The sequence below is a fragment of the Palaemon carinicauda genome, chromosome 27, assembly GCF_036898095.1.
Source record: "Palaemon carinicauda isolate YSFRI2023 chromosome 27, ASM3689809v2, whole genome shotgun sequence".
Taxonomy (NCBI): Eukaryota; Metazoa; Arthropoda; class Malacostraca; order Decapoda; family Palaemonidae; genus Palaemon; species Palaemon carinicauda.
Window position 1 is genome coordinate 69,772,509 of NC_090751.1, and position 19,069 is coordinate 69,791,577.

Here is a 19,069-nt window from a genome sequence, read left to right on the forward strand (position 1 = left end):
TCTTACGTCAGATCCAAATATTATAATGCTCTAAGCCTAATGAAAAAAGTTGTCTGACACAATACAATGGGCAAAGAGATTAACTTTACTGATGATTTATAAAGTATTGGTATTATTGAGAATAGATTATGGTAGCCCAATATATGGATCAGGATCTGAAGCTACTTTGAAGTTTTTAGATCCAATATCTACTCGAGGACTATGTAACCGAGCCTTTAAAGTCCTCCCCCAAAATATCCCAGTGCTGTGTGACAGTGGGGGAAGACCTTGTCCCTACATGGAGATTTTGTAACCTTGTGAAGTGCATTGTGCGTTGAAGATCCTATCCAAAGAAGCTATTCAACTCTAGGTTTTTAGGGTCGAGTACCCAACAGTAGGCCCATGCCTTCACAGGCCACTCCTCAAACCTAGGATGGCCAGGACTCCTGTGTTGACGACCTTGATCAGGAGGAGAGCTTTTCAGATGGGGAATCAAAGGTTTCGGCAGGCGATATCTCCCCAGCCGGCCCTAAGACTCCTTTGTCTACATTAAAGAGGAACAGTTAGAGCACGCCTACCTTCTTAGCGGTGCTTCGTACGATTCGTTTAAGTCACCAGGATAGGGAAATCTTGGCCTTCTTCCCCAAAGGGTAGAAGTTCGATCTTCAATTTATGTGGTTCTCTTGGTGCCCAATCTAGATTGGAACTCCCTTGGACAATCTTGCTAAAAATGCGTTTAAGAAGATAGAGTACCAGGTTTCCGGGGAAAGGGGAAGTCTTAAGATATTCAAACTCCTCTCGATTGGTTCCTATCCCCATGCCCAAGCAAAGGGAGTATTACCAAGTGTTGGAGACTAAACTGTCCTCTTCCTCTAGATCCAGTAGTGGCTAAGCTGACCCGGGTTGTTCGTCAGACAGGCTCTCCATTCTCATTTCTTTCAGCCTGACAGAAGCTTCCAATATGGAGTCAATTGCAATGAATGCTCTGTAGGCTGCTTCATGGATCGACAACTGGTCAGGTACAGTTGTTTACCTGGTCAGTACAGGGGATCTGTCGGACCCCAAAAAGAAGGCTCTGAAGAATGTCCTTTTTAAGAACCAAGGCTATGGAATATCTAATGTTCCAGCTGGTTTCCCAATGGGCAGATTGGGTTCTGAAGTGGCGAGATGCTGTCGCTGCCAGATTCCACAACAGGATTGGGAAGCAGGAGCGTATGAGTCTGAGGAATGCGTTGTTGGAGCACCCTTGTCTTTTTCCACCGGACAAGGTCTGTAGATACAGAGAACTGTTGGAAGATACACAAGACTCCATAATGCTGATGGCTATTCTATTTTTACACCCCAACCTTCTACCTTAAGTACAGCCAGACCACCTTATGTCACTTGGATAGATCCTTGACTAGGGCCTCTAACAAGATGCAGTCCAACCTAAAGAAGTTTCACAACCTTTTCAGCCCAGACAGAGTTGAGGAGACCCTGTGGGAGACTCGAGAACCATTGTTAGACTGGCAATTCCCCCACCTTATAACCAGTGGGGGGAATGAATCCAGAGGAATTGCAGGTGGTAGTGGTCATGCAGGGCAGAGAACTGGACTATCCATGTCCTATGGTCCAGGTACCACCACCTGCTCATCAACTCTCTTTCTCCTCTAATTCCTCCACGAACAGCTTCATTGCCTTATAAGGAAGGTTCAGGCAAACATCAAGCCCTCTGAAAGATGATAAAAAAGGATGCTCTCGAGAAGCTCAGCGACAATCTCTCGGCTTCTACATTCAACGCTTTCTTGTCGAGAAGGCATTTGGAGGCTGGAGACCCATCATCGGTATCAGCTTTAAACTTGTTCATCAGGCAGACCAAATTCAAGATGGAGACAGCGGCCATAGTTGTCCTAGTCATCAGACCAGGAAACTTTATGGCCTTTTTATATCTGAAACAGGCATTCTTTTAGGTCTCGATACATCAAGCGTCCAGAAATTTCATGCATGTGGTGGTAGACAGTAAAGTTTACAAATTCAAGGTCCTCTGCTTTGTCCTGCCAACAGCCCCACAAGTCTTTATGGCTCTATTCTAACTTTTATGCCGACACCATCAGGATTCGTCTGCTACGTTACTTGGGCGACTGGCTGATCCTCGCAGACTTGGTCGAGTTAAGCTATAATGGTTCACTAAGACAGACTTGTCTAAATTTGTCAAGATCTGGGGAGCTTGAAAAATATTTTTGCCTTCATCATACTACTTTTTCATCCAACAGCTCCAAGTTCCAGCTTGACAGTGGCAGGTGTTGCTGGGATGTCTAGCTTCAATAGCATGCCTAGTTCCCCAAGGGGAGACTCCATATGAGGAACCTACAATGGAATCTGAAATTATATTGGTCCCAGCATCAGGACGATCCCCAGAGATTGATTCAAGTGGGACCACACTCCAGGGAGGATCTTCTCTGGTGATTAGACCAAGCAAACCTCAAAAAGGGTGTCCCATAGCAGTAGTTCCCCTGGAGTTCAATCTCTTCACAGACTCTTCCACCAAAGGTTGGGGCCCTCACCTTGACCTATGGATAATTTCAGGAAAAAGGTTGGAGGTGGATCCTCCGGAGCACATTTTTGCATACTTCTCCAAGGACACTCGGTGGTGTTGATGAGCGGTAACACTTCCGTGGTGTGTTATGTCTGCAAAAGGGGGCACAGTTTCTCATCATCTGTGCCAACTGGCCGCAGAGACTTAAGTTGGCAGAAGGATAATGCAGTCTTCCTCTCAACCCACTTCATTTCAGGCAAGAGGAATAACATAGCAGATCTTTGAGTCCTATCATAAGATAGCTACAAAGGTAATGATTTTGTGGGGTTCTCCAAACAGCGACTTTTTGCTACCTCTCACAACACAGAGCTTCCCATTTACTGTTCTCCAGTTCTGGATCCTACAGCTGTGTTCGAAGATTTGTCTAGCTGACAGACGGGTGGGCAGGGCTTCCCCGCCAACTCTTGGTAGTTATAACATTCTTGTAAGATTTTCAATTGCTGTTCTAGCATTGCTGAAGTCTTGTGCCTATTAAAAGACTGCTTTTTATATTTAGGAAAAATACAAATTACTTTAAAAATCTGTGGTTGTTGATAGTTCAAGTAAACTAAGTAAAATCTATCATTGGATTTATTTTATAATTGTTGTTTACTGTTTTTTTTATATTTAATTACTTCTTTATTCCAGGTTTGCACAGCAGTGTTTCCAGCAGCCTAGCAAGCAGTATGAGCAACAGTAGCAACAATGTGATTAATAACAAAAGTGTAAGCTTGTCTACTGTCAATAGCAGTTTGCCTTCTCGTCCAAAGACACAGAGACCAAGGATACCTCAAGCATCAAAGGTGAGTTAGCAGTGTGTCTAGTTTCATTTCAAGTTGAAATTGCAAGTATGTCTGGTAACAAAAGAATAATGTTACTTTAGTCAGCAACAGTGGATATCACATTCTTGGGAAATAATGATGATACCTCTATGATCAAAGGTTTTTTTTTTCTCTCCTCCCCATAGAAGTTGGGCACACACCCTCCTAAGATGGGGCTGTGCTCATTAGATTTAAAAACTCTTGTGCTTTACCTGTTTCACTTGCTTTCTTATCCAGATCCATTTTATTTGATAGAAGGTAGGTGTTACTTTAGTTTCATATGGATTAAAGTTATCTTTAGCTGCTCATTAAGTTTGTGGTCTCCTTCACAAATTTAAAGTTTATAATCCAAGGGTATTTATTTTTTGGGGAAAGTAACTAAAAAAAAATAGATTATCAAAATATTGATTTCTCCTCCAGATACCATTATCAGCTGTGGAAATGCCTGAAGATGCCATGGCAGCCTTAGATGTGCAATTTAGTGGTCTTGAATTTGGAGCAGAAACCTTTGATTTCACTGCCGAGGTGAAGACTAGTTCAAGTACTTCATGTGGTGTTAGTACAACACCAATAAGTAGCAGAGATCCATCTACGCCTCCTGTTACTAAAGACTTGACATCTGCCTCCCTCTCCTCACCCTTATCACAGACACAGAAGGTAATGGGGTTTTATAGGGATGCAAGGAGTAAATTATGCTATTAATTTGTACTGTTTTCAGGTGACAATATGATTTCTGGTAAGATTGTTTTTTATTTAGTGGTTGGAGTTTGTAAAGTGGAAAATTGTAAAAGCATTTTATAGCTGTTAATTCAATATGGTATTTTGCAGGGTAATTTTCTTTCATTTCATGAACTGGTTTTTCTTTCATAGTAGTTCATCCTGTACAAAATGCTATATTCCATTTATCAAATTTGTCAATTGTTTAACCATCCCTGTTAATGCATGCAAGTCTCTCTCTCTCTCTCTCTCTCTCTCTCTCTCTCTCTCTCCTCTCTCTCTCTCTCTCTCTCTCTTTTTTTTAGAATTGCATCACTTGCTAATCTTGTTATTTTACCAATTTTTGTACTCAATTTTTTTCCCTCTCCTGACTACCCTTCGTATATGCTGACGCATTTGCAGTAGATGTTGTCAGTTAACATGTCATTGTACAGTTTTCCTTTTTCTCCAGGCTACCTTCCGAAGATGCTGACATATTTGCAGTAGAGTTTGTCAGTCATTTTGTCATTCTACAGTTTTTCTAAGGGCCATTATATTTTATGTTAAGTGTGGGAATGTTGTTCAATTAAGGAGTTTGTTTTGCTTAGAATTCAGATGATAATACACAGGTGTAATTGTTTAAACCCATTTGTCCTTGCAATGCAAGTTTTTATTAATCTTATTGTATAGTGTAATTAGTGTAATAATGTTGAAAGGAATTATAATTTTACAGTTAACCAATTTGATAGTACAGTATAGCTTGGTCCATTGTTTACTTTTTTTAAAGGTTAAATTCTGGTTGGCTTGGTTAAGAAGAATAAAAATTTTAAAGATACTCAACAGTTGTTGCCACTCTATAGTATAGTATAACACTATACAGTATAGATTAATGAATATTTTGTTGAGGTTCAGATTGTAATAATAGTTTCTTCGTGTATCAAATTGTATCATAGTATTTCAAAACAACTTAGTGTTGGCCACTCTTGCAGCTTGGACCCGAGCCCATCCCATATCCCTCCTCTCAAACGGCTGAACGCAAACCCTCTGGAGGGGCCTTCGGATCAGGGACCCAGCGTAGCAGTGCCAGCAACAGTGCTACTCCCCAGAGCCTGTCAGATCTGACTAAGAATGAAACTGGTGGTGGCACAGGTGGCTTAGGGAGCTTAGTTGGCACAGCTGGACCAACCTATCAGCCATACTCCAGCTCAAAGCCGACCTCCTCCTCCTCCTCCTTCCCATCCCCACCCTCTGCTGCTCCTTACTCACAGCCACCCTCACAGGTAACACTATCCGTTCCTCATATCTTGATAGCTGCTTTCATGCACTTTTACCCATCCATATTTTTTATTCATGTTTATAAATACCCTAGCCTATGTGGTTTCATTTATTTATGCAGTTTTTATGAAATAAAATTCTGGTTTGTTCTGTAACCGAAATTCAAACCACGCTATTTACATGGGGTTTTACTTTCGGCGTAGCTGAAATGACGAGCCATAAGAATTTTAACGAGGGTTAACTACCCCCACGCTAGTTAGCAAGGGGGTAGGGGGAGTGGTAGCTAGCTACCCCTCCCCCCCTCACACACCCGTGAACTGCTTCACTTTTGGCTCGTGCGATGAGCTGAGGTCTCTGCTCCGCCCTCGCATTGTTGTCAGCCTTAATTTTTTGCTTTTTCTTTCAGTTTGTGTGTTTGAAGTTGGGCTCATCCTTTCTTTCCATCATGCGGAAGTGCCCTGGACTCCCTGACCGCCCTTGTGGAACGTTCATGTCGACGGTCGAGACGGACCCTCACTCCTTATGCCCGCAGTGTCGAGGTCAACGGTGTGAAAGGGAAAATACTTACAGTGAGTGCAGGGAGTGGCCTACCTCCCAGTGGAAGAGGTTTGCCCGGCGGCGTAAGAAGAAGTCTAAGCGGGACCGTTCTCCTTCAAGGGTTGCCTTGAAGAAGGAAGGTTCCGGGGACTTCTTCCGCCGCCCGAACCTCCTCCGAAGCTCCCACTCGATCGGTCTCTCGCAAGAGGCTGGCGAGTGGTAGCACAGGCCCTTCTTTTGTTTCCCAATCTCGGGGTTCGGGAGAGGGCGTTGCCCCCCATAGCGAAGCAGCTCCCCCTCCTGCTCCGGGGGAGGGCATTGATTCTGACCATGTGACTAACGATGATCTTTTTCAGCTTTGGGCTTCCTTGGGGCTTAAGGTTCGCCCTCCAAGGAAGCCCTGTTTGACCTGATCCAGTTGGGTGCAGCTGTCAAACAGTCGCTGGTAATAGCAGAGGTTTATCCTCTGTCTATTGTCGACGTTGTGGCAGAGGCTCTGACGGGTCGGGTCAAACCTCTGCTGCGGTTGCGGTTGTTGCTGAAGGCTCAGTTCCCCCCCTCCGAACATCCTTCGAGGAAGGAGCTGGGTCCAACGGTCTCTCCTGCGGGTGACACTTCCCCTCGGGGGAGTGCACTGACAGAGACTCCTCTTCGGAGGACGGATGATGGTGAGGCTGTGCCTCGAGGTCGTCTTCGCCGTAAGGCTCGCCCTCCGCTTCACCGCAGAGGCCTTTCTTATCCCTACAAGGGAGTTAGGAGGCGCCTCTTCGCATCTTCGCCTTCGACTTCCCCCGCAGAGGATCCTCCACGTCGAGAGCAGACCGTTGCAGCTGCTTCCTTGGACCTCTCCGCAGATCGTTCGGGATCTCCGACGCCTGCCATATCTTCTAGTCTTCCATCCCCGTTCCTGGACGCTGATGCGCTGATGCGCTGTGGGCGCCTACGCACCCCGTTATCCAACGGGCACCGGTCCCTTCGGGGCAAGAGGGCTCTTCCCACAATGTGGGTGAGTCTCTCGAGCGCTAGTTCTTACTTGCGCGCGCGCGCAGTCCTAGAGATCCCTCTGGACTTGCTGCGCCCGGCCGATCTCCTGAGTCTCGCCGTAGATCTCCTGCTCGCCAACGCCCTCCTGCTCGCCCACGCTCTCCTACGCACCAGCGCTCTCCCGTGCCTCAGAGACTTCCTGTGCGCCAGCGTTCTCCAGCTCGCCAGCGCACTTCTGCTACGCGCAATGCTCGCCATCAGTCTCCTGAGCGTCAACGATCTCCTGCTCGTCAGTGCAGAACGGCTCGCCCAGTTCCTGATGCGCGGCCACGATCTCCGGATCTGGGCGCAGGTAGGGAAACTGTCCCTCCTCCTCCTCGCCGAGGTTCGCCTACGCGCCAACCATCGCCTGCATGCCATCGCGCGCGCTCTCCTGTGCGCACTTCAAACCCACCCCGAGTTCCTGCGCGGCGCCCCCACGAGATGTCTCCTGAGCCCACTCACGATCGTTCGCCCTTGCGCAAATCATCACCTGGTCCTGCGCCCCAGCTGGTTCCCTCGGAACGCGCACCTGCACGCCAGCGACCTCCTGCGCGCCCGCGCGATTGTTCGCCTGCGCGCAAGCGCTCTCCTACACGCCAACGCGCCCCTGCACCGGATCGCCACAGGTCTCCGACATGCCCGCGCTCTAACTCGCCTATGCGTAGTCATTCGCCTGTTCGTGCTACGCGCCATCGCTCGCCAACGCGCCACCGATCCCCTACGCGCCATCGCTCTCCCGACCACCAGCGCTCTCCCTTGCAGCGGCGCACACCCTCACCTGCGCGCCCACGCGCACCTTCGCCTGCGCGCCCACGCGCACCTTCACCTACGCGCACCTTCACCTACGCGCACCTTCACCTACGCGCCCGCACGCCCCGCTGTCATCACCGCGCGCGCGCCCACGTTCGCCCGCGCGCGAACCGGCGACTCAACCGTCGTGCGAGCGCCAGCGCGACGCCGCCAGTGATTCCCGCCGGGTTTCGTAGCGCGCCCAGCCGTGCGAGCCGTCGGGGACGCGTGCAACCAGATTCTCATCATCGCGATCTTCACCCCGCAAGCGCAGAGCTACGCTAGTCCAGGAGCAGGAAGAATCTTGGGAGAGGTCCACGTAACATTCTTCTTCTTTTCAGGCAGGCCCCGTGGTATCCACTCCTAAGGATCAGCCAATCCCCTTCCCTCCAGCGGGTGTTGCTGACAATGCGTCGGTCAGCCGCCAGCCTTGGTTTGGATCCCTGATCAAAGCGGTCGTGCAGGCGATGAAGCCGGCCCTCGCTGATCTGGGACTGAAACCGACGGCACCTGCTTCCCCGCTGAAGAGAAGGAGAGGAGTGGACTTCGTGGTTACTTCTCCCAGGATTAAGTTGGCTCCCAAGAAGTCCGTCGGGAAGGCCCCTTCCCCTTCGCAGACGTTTTCTCCTTCCCCTGTGGACGAAGCCTTTCTGTCCTCGGGAATCCAGCGAGGTGAGGTGTTCTCCCACGGCACCAATGGGAGGAATCCCACCTCGAGGAAAAGAATCGTCTCGCGTGGAGAGGAGCCCCCAGACTTCTTTGCTTGAGTCCTGTATCACTCCCAGGAGGGGAGCCTAAGGACTCGAAGACTATCCCTAAGTCTTCCACCGGGATTCGACCGGAGCTACCGAGACCCCAGGAGAACGTCCACGTTTCTCCCCAGGTAGAGCTACTGGGGACTGGAGACCTCGCTGCCAGCCCGCAAGGAGGAGAACAGCACGAGTCGGAGCATGCCTTCTGGCAGGTCCTGAGTTTGATGAGGCAACTCAATGGATTCAAGGACCCCGAGACCGCCCCTCGCGAAGGCAAGGACACGGTCCTGGACCAGGTCTACGGTACCCAGAAGCTCCCAAAGGCCAGCGCGGCTCTGCCCTGGTCCCAGGGAGTGAAGGGTGCCAGAGAGAAGGTTGAGGGCCAGCTCGCCGAACTCGCCTCCTCCAGCCGTTCCTCTGCCAGGAACAAACTCCTCCCACCTCCTCGCGTACAGCAGAGGAGGTACTTCGAGATCATGGGGGAGTCCGGTTTAGCTCTTCCCCTCCACCACTCTGTGGAAGAGCTCTCTAGGGGGATTTCTTTGGAGAAACTCTCCACCCGGCAGGTGACATTCTCGGCTACGGAGATCCTAAGCCAGGAGAAGGTTTCGAAGTGTGCCATGCAGGCCTCTTCGTGGCTGGACATCTGGCTGGGGTTGCTGGGCATCCTGTTGCGATCCAAGGACTTGTCCAAGGAGAGCACCAGGAAGGCCCTTGAGACTTTCCTCCTCTCGGGTACGCGCTCCATCGAGTTTTTAGCTCACCAAGTTTCGAACTTGTGGGCTAACTCGATCCTAAATCGTCGGGATGCCGTGACCGAGAGGTTCCACTCGAGGGTCCCAGCCGTGGATGTCAGCAGGCTCAGACACTCCTCCATCCTTGGAGAGAGTTTGTTCGAGCCCAAGGTTGTAGAACGGACAGCTGAGAGGTGGAGGAAGTCGAATCAGGATTCGCTCAAATGATTCTCACTTAAGTTTTTTAAAGTTCTGTTTTAACATTGAAGCAATGTCCTTGTGTCAATCATGTATACAAGCATTGAGTAGCCTGTATTGGATTACACATTTATTTTTTTTTTTTTTTGATGAGAAAAGAAAATTGCTCACCTTTTCCTCATTTAAAATTGATGTCCCACATTCCTGGCATAGTTTCCTGGCTATAACCTTATAAATAGATTCAGATTCTTGAACTAACTGACCTTTAAAATGTTTCACTTATTTTTGCATTTTATTTTGTGAAGTTGTAATTTCTTTTTAGTAAATGACTATGGTATATAACCATGTTGTTGTATGGTTTTAATGTTTATATAATTGAATGAAATAATGGAATACTTTGTTGTAAGACATACATGTGTGAATTAGGAAATGAACATTGAATCATGGTGTCGAATGTTTTATATTTAATTTATTTCTTATCCAAGAGTTCTTTGTTGGGCATTCAATATTAGAACATAGTTTATTTGGATAGAAAATTACAAAGGAATGTTTACCAAAAAAAAATTGTATACAGTGGTTTGTTTGCATTAGTAGGTTTTGAATGGCATAACATAATGGTTTGTTATTCTAATATGAAAGTTTCAGAATATCAGAAATTCTAAAAGTATTTTTTTTTCTAATTATACAAACTTGAATCTTTAAATAGGATTAAGGAAGGTTGAAGAAAAGCTGGAAAACTTGACTCATAGATATAACGAGGTGTCTGTTTTTATCAGCAGGCGGTTCGGGAACCCTGCCTCCCTGCCAGCTCATTTAGCCACTTTGACCTTCACCTAGAAATTGATGGCTAGATGAGATGGGAAATATAACTGAAAGCATCCGGGGTTGTATAGTTGAGAAAAATACAAATCTCTTTTAAAAAGTTATTTGTTTCTGAACGAATACAGTACAAACCTCGGTCCTTAAATAGAGACCAATTCTTAGATTGGAGGAAATCCCAATTACCAAACTGGCTGGCTAAAATCCCAGGATGTCTAAGCACTCAGTCCACTTGGGAGCAGTGTGATGACTCCAATCCTCTTTCTACGGCACAAATTTTATTTTATAGGCTACTTGTAGTCTAATGACAGGCGATCATTGAAGAACTTGTATCCTTGTAGGATACTGTGTGGGTGTGTTGTACTAAATTCTTGGGGTTAGATTACTATCCATCCTTTCCCTTGTCAAAAGGAGGAGGAAATTAACATTTCTATTTTAGTAATAGAAAAGGTGAATCTTACCTGCAATGATATATGTTACAGCAATAGAACGGTGCAACTTCTCTGCTCCAACAAAGGGGAAGGAAAATAGATTGACATCATAATCACTATCTAAAATGCCTTGCTTCTTGTCCTGTGAGGGAGCCAGATTCTCTACACTACATGTTGAGGAACTACCACAGGTCTCATAGCAAAGATATTCTGTGACTTATGGGTGCATTCCTGTAAGTAGTCAGCCGAAAAGGTGGTTTGTAATCTCCAGATACCTGCTTTTAATACTTGACCCTACTCCCTTGACTTCATGAGCTTTTGCCTTCAGCTCACGTTTTGAGGATGGCACTTTGTTATTGACCTTAGAAAGCCAGGAAGAGATGGTGTACTTGGAGATCTTCTTATGCCTTCCTGAGCTAATGTTCATGTGTCCTATATCGACAGATAATGAGACATCGGAACATGGGTTTTTTCACTTTATTATAAAAATGTTCGTGAAAACACTTTGCACAGGCCGATACTCTTCAGACAAGTTCCATCTTGTTCTTGTGATCGCTCGAGTGGTACTGCTTACCTCTTGGAACGAGTAAAAGCAATGTTGCTGTCAATGTGTTGAATTGTTAGATTTTGTGGAAATCTCCACTGTGATGGAAGGAATTATACTGTCACCAATAGGTTTACAACACGTCACTAATCAGCCTTAAGACACCTTAAGTGATCGCGCACCACAATTTATGAAAGTCATAGTACTCTTGAAAAGGTCATTAATCTCACTGTATAGAACTCAAGCTTCATATTTTTCATACAAGGATTATGACGTTCTGTAACCATGATCAAGCAGGTTGGGTCCTTTTGAGGTAGCATCTTAGGGCCATCATAAAAACAAATCATCCGGTCTCTTCCCAAGGTAGGAAAGTATAAATGTCAAAATTTGAATCAAGAATAAGAGGGTTCTGAATTTTTGTTACAAACTCTGGTACAAAGGGGAGAAAGACATGCCTCCAATGTTCAGAATGGGTAACCTAAAAAGAAAAACCGCGTAGTTCCCCTACACGTTTAATGGAAGCCAGAACAAGCAAAACACCGTCTTAAGTGTCAGCTTCTTGTTAGACACGTGTTTTAATGGTTTGCAGGGAGCCCTTTTTAGGGACCTGAGAACTTTGGTTACATTCCAAGAGGGAGGTTTGATCTAGGAGGGCAGGACTCCTCAAAAGCTCCTCGTTAGTACTGACGTGAAGAGGGGAGATTTACGCCCCTCAGTCTAAAGACTTGGCTTAAGGCTGAATACCTCCGAGACTGCAAGGAGTTTTCCTTCCCAGGAAATGAGGTAGTCTGCAATTAAGGAAATAGAGGCTCTTGAGAGGAGAGGTATCCTTTCAATGACAGCAATGGCAAAAAATTTTCTATTTGACTGGGTATACTGCTATGGAAGATCTACAGAGGTACTATAACATCTCCTGTGCGATATCTTTCAAAATGCCTTTTGCTCCTAGGAGATGCTGCATAACCTCTACCCGTGAAATGACTAGGATGTCACCGAGTCATGTTATCAGTCGGTGTGTTGACATATAAGGTTGGGCTAATATGGCAACTCCCTTGGAGTCTAGTTCAATAGCATGATAGGGTCTGAGAACCATTCTTGCAGCCATCTGTGTGCCGTTGTCATAACAAGGTTTTTGGTTGCCAATACTTTGATTATTCTGAAAATTGAGCAAAACTGGAAAATCATAGACATCTAATCTATCCCATGGATGTTTGAAGGCTTCTTCCAATAACGCCACCTGATCCAGACCTGGTGAATAATACACCAGTAGTTTGCTGTTCATCATTGTTACAGACAGATCATTCATTGGTAAAGAGTTGTGGTAGATAGGTAGAAATTTTCATGCCTGGCAATCTGTTGCAGTCACAGCATCTTTATCAGCTAGGGATCTTTGGTTTCGGAGAGCATATAATTTTACCTGCTGAATCAGCAGCAGCCATTGCCTACCCTTCCTGATCCTAGCTTGATGGAGAGGGACCTTTGGTGCTGATCATATGTGTATCATCAGTCTCTAGGGCATAGTCAGTGTCCCTTGGTAATTATTGAATAAGGTTTGGAATATATTGATATATATAATTTAATTTGTTTAAAATTTAATCCTCTCTCTCCTCTCTCTCTTTTTTTGTGTGTGTACATACAACCTATGTGCTTGACTTTTCATTTCCCATAGTTGAAAGGCATTCGCCATTTTTTGGACCATTCTCTTAAGGTTCATTAGATCCTCTTTTAAGGCTTCTACGTCTACTGATTTTGCAGCATTTATGCTTAGTTTAGTATCTTCAGCAATTTTTGCTATTCTACCAGTTAATCCTAAATCTATATCATTACTGTAGATCAGAAATATTAATGTACCAAGGACGGATCCTTGAGGTACTCCGCTTGTAACAGCTGCCTACTGTGAAGCTTCTTTATTGATTACAACTCTCTGTTTTCCACTTGGTAATCAATCTTCAATCCATTCTGCTGGCTCGTCAATGATGCCTAGTGCCCTAATTGTGACCATTAATTTTCTATGAGGAATTTTCTCTAAAGCCTTTTGAAATCCTAGGTATGTGAGGTCTATTTCCCTGCTTTTGTCATATATGCTAAACGGGTAAAAATTCCAAAAGATTTATCTCTCATAATCTCTTTTGTGTAAAACCATGTTGGCTGTCTATCAGAAGATTGTTTTTCTCTATATGTGAGAGAGAGTGTGTGAGTGAATGATTTTAGTTAATTTTTGTTCTCCTGTCATTCCTTCTTGCGTTTGACTGTCACTATATACTGGATCATTCTTGGGTTTGATATTTCATGGGCTTGGAGGGCAATAAATGGAAATAATGATAGTAGGCTAACTTTTACTCGTGAAACAATGAGCAATACTAATGTGAAATATATAAGACGACATAATGATGATATTTTGTAGAAATGATAGTTGAGAAAAAAAAAGGAAAATAAGCAAGAAACAACAAATCTCATCGTGTGTCAACACCTTCCATTACTATACAGGTAGTCGTCGACTTACGACGAATATAAGGACCGAGAGACACATCTTAAGTCGATTTTGATGTATGTCGAACTAAAAAAGTGAAGTATCCGTAGATTTATTAAGCTGCGTTATGATTCGGCAATCAGCCAAGTCATTTTTTATCAATATTTACTTAGCGTATATCATTATTAAATTTTTTGGTTTCATAGGATATATACGTTAATAAAACATTATTGTATTCTGTTTTTCAATTTCGGAAACATTTTAGCAATCAACAGTTAGCAAATTTTTTGTTTACCTTTGGTTGTGATCAGCTGTGCTGTTGATCTGAAGGCCCCACTACCATAATGAGATAATGCGCACATACGAATGGCGTAATGTTTATATAATTTCTTAATTTATTCGAAATGTATTCATGATGAATATTACATCAGCACCAGTATGTTACAGGATATAGTTTTCATATAAAATTTAGTTTGTTTATAGCCATTATTATTAATCATACAAATATGTTTTCTCTTTTTCTGTGTGGGCGTGTGTGTGCGTGCGTAAGGTTAGTTCATTTGTAAAGCTTCATACAATGTTTGAATTGTAGTTAATTATTAGGCTTTCATATTTTAGTGGAAATGATTGTGTTTGGTTGTTGTTTATTGAAGCAGCTATTTCTCAATTTGGGAGAATTTCAATGTTCAATAATTACTTAGGTTTTACTTTCAGTAGGCATGAGCTGATCTCAAAATCACGCTACCATAAATGCGATTATGCGCACATAACGTTATTTATATAATTTTCTAATTAAAGATATCTTCATGATGGATATTACATCGAACTTTATTTACCAAATAATTATTTTACTGGATTATTGCATGGCAAAACGTCTTAATAGGTTTGCTGAAGGTAATCGTCTTTTCCCTAGTTTGCAATTTGGTTTTCGTAAAGGCTTTGGAGCATGTGATGCCCTTCTTACAATCTCCAATGCTGCACAGAAATCCTTTGATTGTGGTCAGGAAGTTCGTGTGATTGGCCTTGATTTTAGTGCTGCCTTTGACTGTGTTAGTCATGAGGCCCTTGTTTTCAAACTCAAACAGTTGGGAGTGGATGGGTCGTTTCTTACCATTATTATTGATTTTTAAGTAATAGGTCTCAAAGAGTTGTTGTTGATGAGCTCCATAATGAGTACAGGAATGTGATATCCGGTTTTCCACAGGGTAGTGTTCTTGGCCCATTACTTTTCGTACTACATTCAGACCTTCCTGGACAATTCTATCCTGTTCGTAATACTGGGTATGCAGTTAATTCTAATGGCCAGGCCTTCTCCATCATTAGGCTCAATACTACACAGTATTCTAGAAGTTTTATTCCAGCTTGTGACCAAGTTGTGGAATGATCTTCCTAATTGGGTAGTTGAATCAGTAGAACTAGAACTTCAAAAGTTCTAAGTTGCAGCAAATGTTTTTATGTTGACCAGGCTTACATGAGTCTTTATAGTTTTTATATGACGTATCTGTTTTGATGTTGTTAATAGTTTATATATGACATCTGTTTTGACGTTACTGTTTTTAGAATGATTTATTGTTAATTTGTTCTCATCATTTATTTATTTCCTTTTTTCCTTTCCTCATTTGGCTATTTTTCCCTATTGGAGCCCTTGGGCTTATGGCATCTTGCTTTTCCAATTAGGGTTGTAGCTTGGCTAGTAATAATAAAAATGATAATAATAACATTGGTCTTTTATGAATTATGTCAACCACTGATTTTTTGTTATTTCAGAATTCCTATTCAAGTTCTAATCAACAAGGAGGAAGTGGTGGCAGTAGTAGTAGCAGTACTGTTTACAGTAACACCAATTCAGGATCAGCAGGTACCAATAGTAATAGCAGTTCCAGCAGCCAAGGTGGTTATGGTTCCAGTTTTTCTGTTCAGGTAAGGGGAAATGCTACTTAATATTATGTATTGAATTTTACCATTATCTGCAAGTTTCATATACTGTATGAAAGAAAGTGTTTAATTTTTTTGTATCTCACTCATCAAGAATGTACAGGTATTCCTCGGTTTACATAGTTTTGGCGAATCGTTTTCTATTATATACATCTCTTGTCAAAAATAATGTGAAAAGATAGAATTAATGTTTAAGCCATTTTATTCCACTTTACGTTAGTCCGACACAGATATTGAATTAGTAATATGAAAAGCAATAAAAGTACATAAATCATGTTACTGTACAATAGATATAATAAAGGTGTATAAAATCATTAAAATATGTACATTTACAGTAAATATCAATACTTTAGTAATCATCATAAATCTCAGAGAGCAAAATATGAAAACATGTGACTCAGTTGTTGTCATCTTATTTTGCAGTCTTTTAAGAGCATAAGGCATTTGCCACGGTAGTTTATTTTAGATATACTGTACATAATCCTGTTTAAAAAGAACAGGAATTTTAAAAAAGTTTTCTTAAATCTTTGTTCCAACACAGAATACTTACCTCGAACTACTTTCTTAGGAGGATCTGGGATCTCCTCATCAACCGACCAAGAATTTTGCGTAGTTACCCCTCTCTCCGTTACCTTGTTGGGGCGCTCCGGGGCGGAAGGATACTCGCCCTGGGGCGACCCGGGGTCAGCGCGTGAGGCTGCGCTGTTAGGATCGCCAATAAGCGTCTGGTCGCGGCGTAGATAACATCTCGCCGCTCTCTCTCACTTATCCCATCCGATCACCTTGTGTACCACGTGTTTACTTGTGTTCCTTATCCCTTGTGTCCCACATGTTTCCTTGTGTTCCTTATCCCTTGTGCACCACGTGTTCCCGTTGTGTTCCTCACCTTTCCCTTGTGTTCTTGTGTTGCTTGCGTGTTCATTTTCCATCATTATGGAATCCCAGCGTCGTTGTCCCGGGCCCCAAGCTGGTAAGTCTTGTGGAGCCTAGCTCTCTAGGCCAGAGGTCGACCCGCACACGTTGTGCTCCTCGTGTCGGGGGAATAAGTGCTCCCCTACCTCCACGTGCCCGGAGTGCGAGTCCTGGCCTGAACTTGCAGTGGACCTTGTTCGCCAAGAAGAAAAAGAAGAAGGCGCCCAAAAAGACGGGCCTTACCTCGCCGCGAACGTCGCCCTCAGCGCCTTAGGAGAGAGGTTCTTCTTCACCTTCCCCTACCCAGAGTAGGGGACGAGGTAGGTTCGTTGCGGGGAAACGGCCCATTGCCGTTCTCCATGAGTCTGATGTTGGGGAATCTGCTGTGAAAGGGCCTACGCAGACGAGGGGCGGGGGGGTTCTGCTAGTGTGGCGGAAGTTTGTGTGGTAGATGAAGGCTTGGTGCCCACAGGACCCGTCTCAAGTGAAGACCCGGTGTGGGGGAAGCCCAAAACAGCGCCTACCCCCACATCGTGGCAGTGCTTTTCAGGTTCAGCGAGTTCCAGGAGTGGTCGGGACAAAGAAAGGCGGCCCACGTGTTCTTCGGACCTCAACTGCATTGTGTGGATAGCGCCTAGGACCCCCTTCAGGTCCCCTATGAGACTAGAAGAAGAGTTCGAGGGATGGTTTGCCTCTTGTCCCGCTATCCGCTCACCCCCGGCGCCCTCAGCTACGCTTCCGCCGGACTTCATGGAGGCCTCTACCCCGGTATCAAGAGCAATGACCCCTATATTTGGGATTGAGACAGAAGACTCGGACAGCTCCTTTTCCGTGGACAGCTACTCCTCCTACAGTTCGTTCTCATCGGAAAGCACTAGTGACCGGGACTCCGGGAGAAAGAGGAAGAGGTCCAGAAGGAGGAGAGCTGCCTCCCACGCCAGCCCGGCCAAGAAGAGGTCGAAGTCCTCGAGGAGCAAATTTGAGAAGAGGAGTTCCTTGAGGAGGAGGTATATCACGGTGGTTCGTCACCGTCTGAAGTCAAGCAAGACGGCTGCTGCTCCAGTGTCTGCCTCGGTGGCTGCTGGAGCCGCTTCCATACCCTTGCCCAGTGTCTCTTCGGCTCCGCCCGCTCGTCGGTTGCAGCCGTTAGCACACTTCCAGTTGCCCCTTCCCAGCGGCTCCACCCGTGCGACGGGACCTTCCGAGGGTGGGACCCAACAGCTCAGCTCCCAGCCATTTTGTCGCAGCGGCCCAGGCCAAGTTACGGAGCACGCCGCTGCCACAACCATCAAACAGCGCCATCCGGGTTCCCCTGGGAGGTGGTAGACCCATGACGGCTACCCCGGCCCGGTGGCTCTACCCGCGGCGGAGTCAGCCGCTCCATCAACCCACCTGGAGGGGAGGGAAGTCTCCGCTCCCACGCATCCCTCCGTGTTCGATGAGGCTTCCGACACGGAGGTGCAGATAGTGGAAGACTTGTTGGGCACAGGAGAGTGCTCTCCAGACGAGGTCTCTTCCTACCGGAAAGTGCTAGCCCTTATCCGACACCACCATAGGGTGGATGAGCCTCAGCCCGCGTTTGAACAAGCTTGGTTGTCAGGTCTGGGCAGGATGGTTGACAACCCTGTCTAGCAGAAACCATCCCTGACCCTACCTTCAGCACCCGACGTTGCCCTGGGGATGGAACATGTGGATCGTTTCGTGTCAGGCCCGAAGAACTCGTTGAAAGCACAGGGTTCCTTCAAGCTCCTGCCGGGCCTTAGAACCCAGAAGAAATTCTATGTGCCAGACGGGCGGCACTCAGGGCCCCGCACTTAGGAAGAGGCGGTCGCAACCCTGAACCAGGGCAACACCGATGAACGGAGCCTGAATGCACCGGTGGTCTTTTCGCAATCGGAGGCCGCCATGATGGAAGACACCTCGCAAGACATTGTGAATGTAACCTCTTGGTTGGACTGGTGGGTGTGCACCCTAGTAGGTTTCCAACTGGCGCACGACCTGTCGGTGCCAGAAAATCAGGCCCTATTGCAGGAACTAATCCGCTTGGGGGCAAGGCGATGAAGTTCCTCGCCTTCCAGTCCCTTACCCAGACAGTTAACTGGGTCTTGAGGAGAAGGGACACTGTGTTGAACAGGTTGCCCCGTAGGCTCCCCGAGAGGGAAGCAAAGTTCTTGAGGAACTCCCCTGTCTGGTGCGAGACTGTGTTCCCCCCTTCAGGCAGTAGCATAGACATTAGAGAGGGTCGGGAAGCTGAAGAGTACAGCCGAACCCAGGCAACAAGCGACAAGGCGGGCCCTTTTAGAAGAGTGCCAACAGATGGGGCCTACCCGCCTACGCCTCCAGCTAGGCAGGAGGCTTCCTCCTCTTCCTGGCACCAATCCCCACGGCCCTCCAGAAGGAGTGGTGCCCAACCTCAGGCCTCCTTTAGACCTAAGTACTCAGGGTCAAGGAGAGGCCGCTCCAACCGTCTCCCTAGAAGGAGATAGGGATAGAGGCCCCCTACACCTTTCCACGCCTCAGGTGGGGGGATGCCTCAAACAGTATTGGCAAGCATGGCGGGACAATGGAGCGGATCCATGGACAGTGACAGTCCTCAG

General features: G+C 45.9%; 1 protein-coding gene across 10 annotated transcripts in view; it reads left to right on the forward strand.

The window, feature by feature from the left end:
- Positions 1-19,069, forward strand: part of LOC137620755 (protein lingerer-like) — a 283,036-nt gene that overhangs the window by 189,229 nt on the left and 74,738 nt on the right. For all 10 annotated transcript variants that reach the window (XM_068351150.1, XM_068351155.1, XM_068351153.1 and 7 more), the window contains 4 exons: positions 3,182-3,336; positions 3,775-4,011; positions 5,040-5,330; positions 15,393-15,545. In XM_068351150.1, the coding sequence (XP_068207251.1) occupies positions 3,182-3,336; positions 3,775-4,011; positions 5,040-5,330; positions 15,393-15,545 (836 nt within the window). The remainder of the gene's footprint in view (positions 1-3,181; positions 3,337-3,774; positions 4,012-5,039; positions 5,331-15,392; positions 15,546-19,069) is intronic.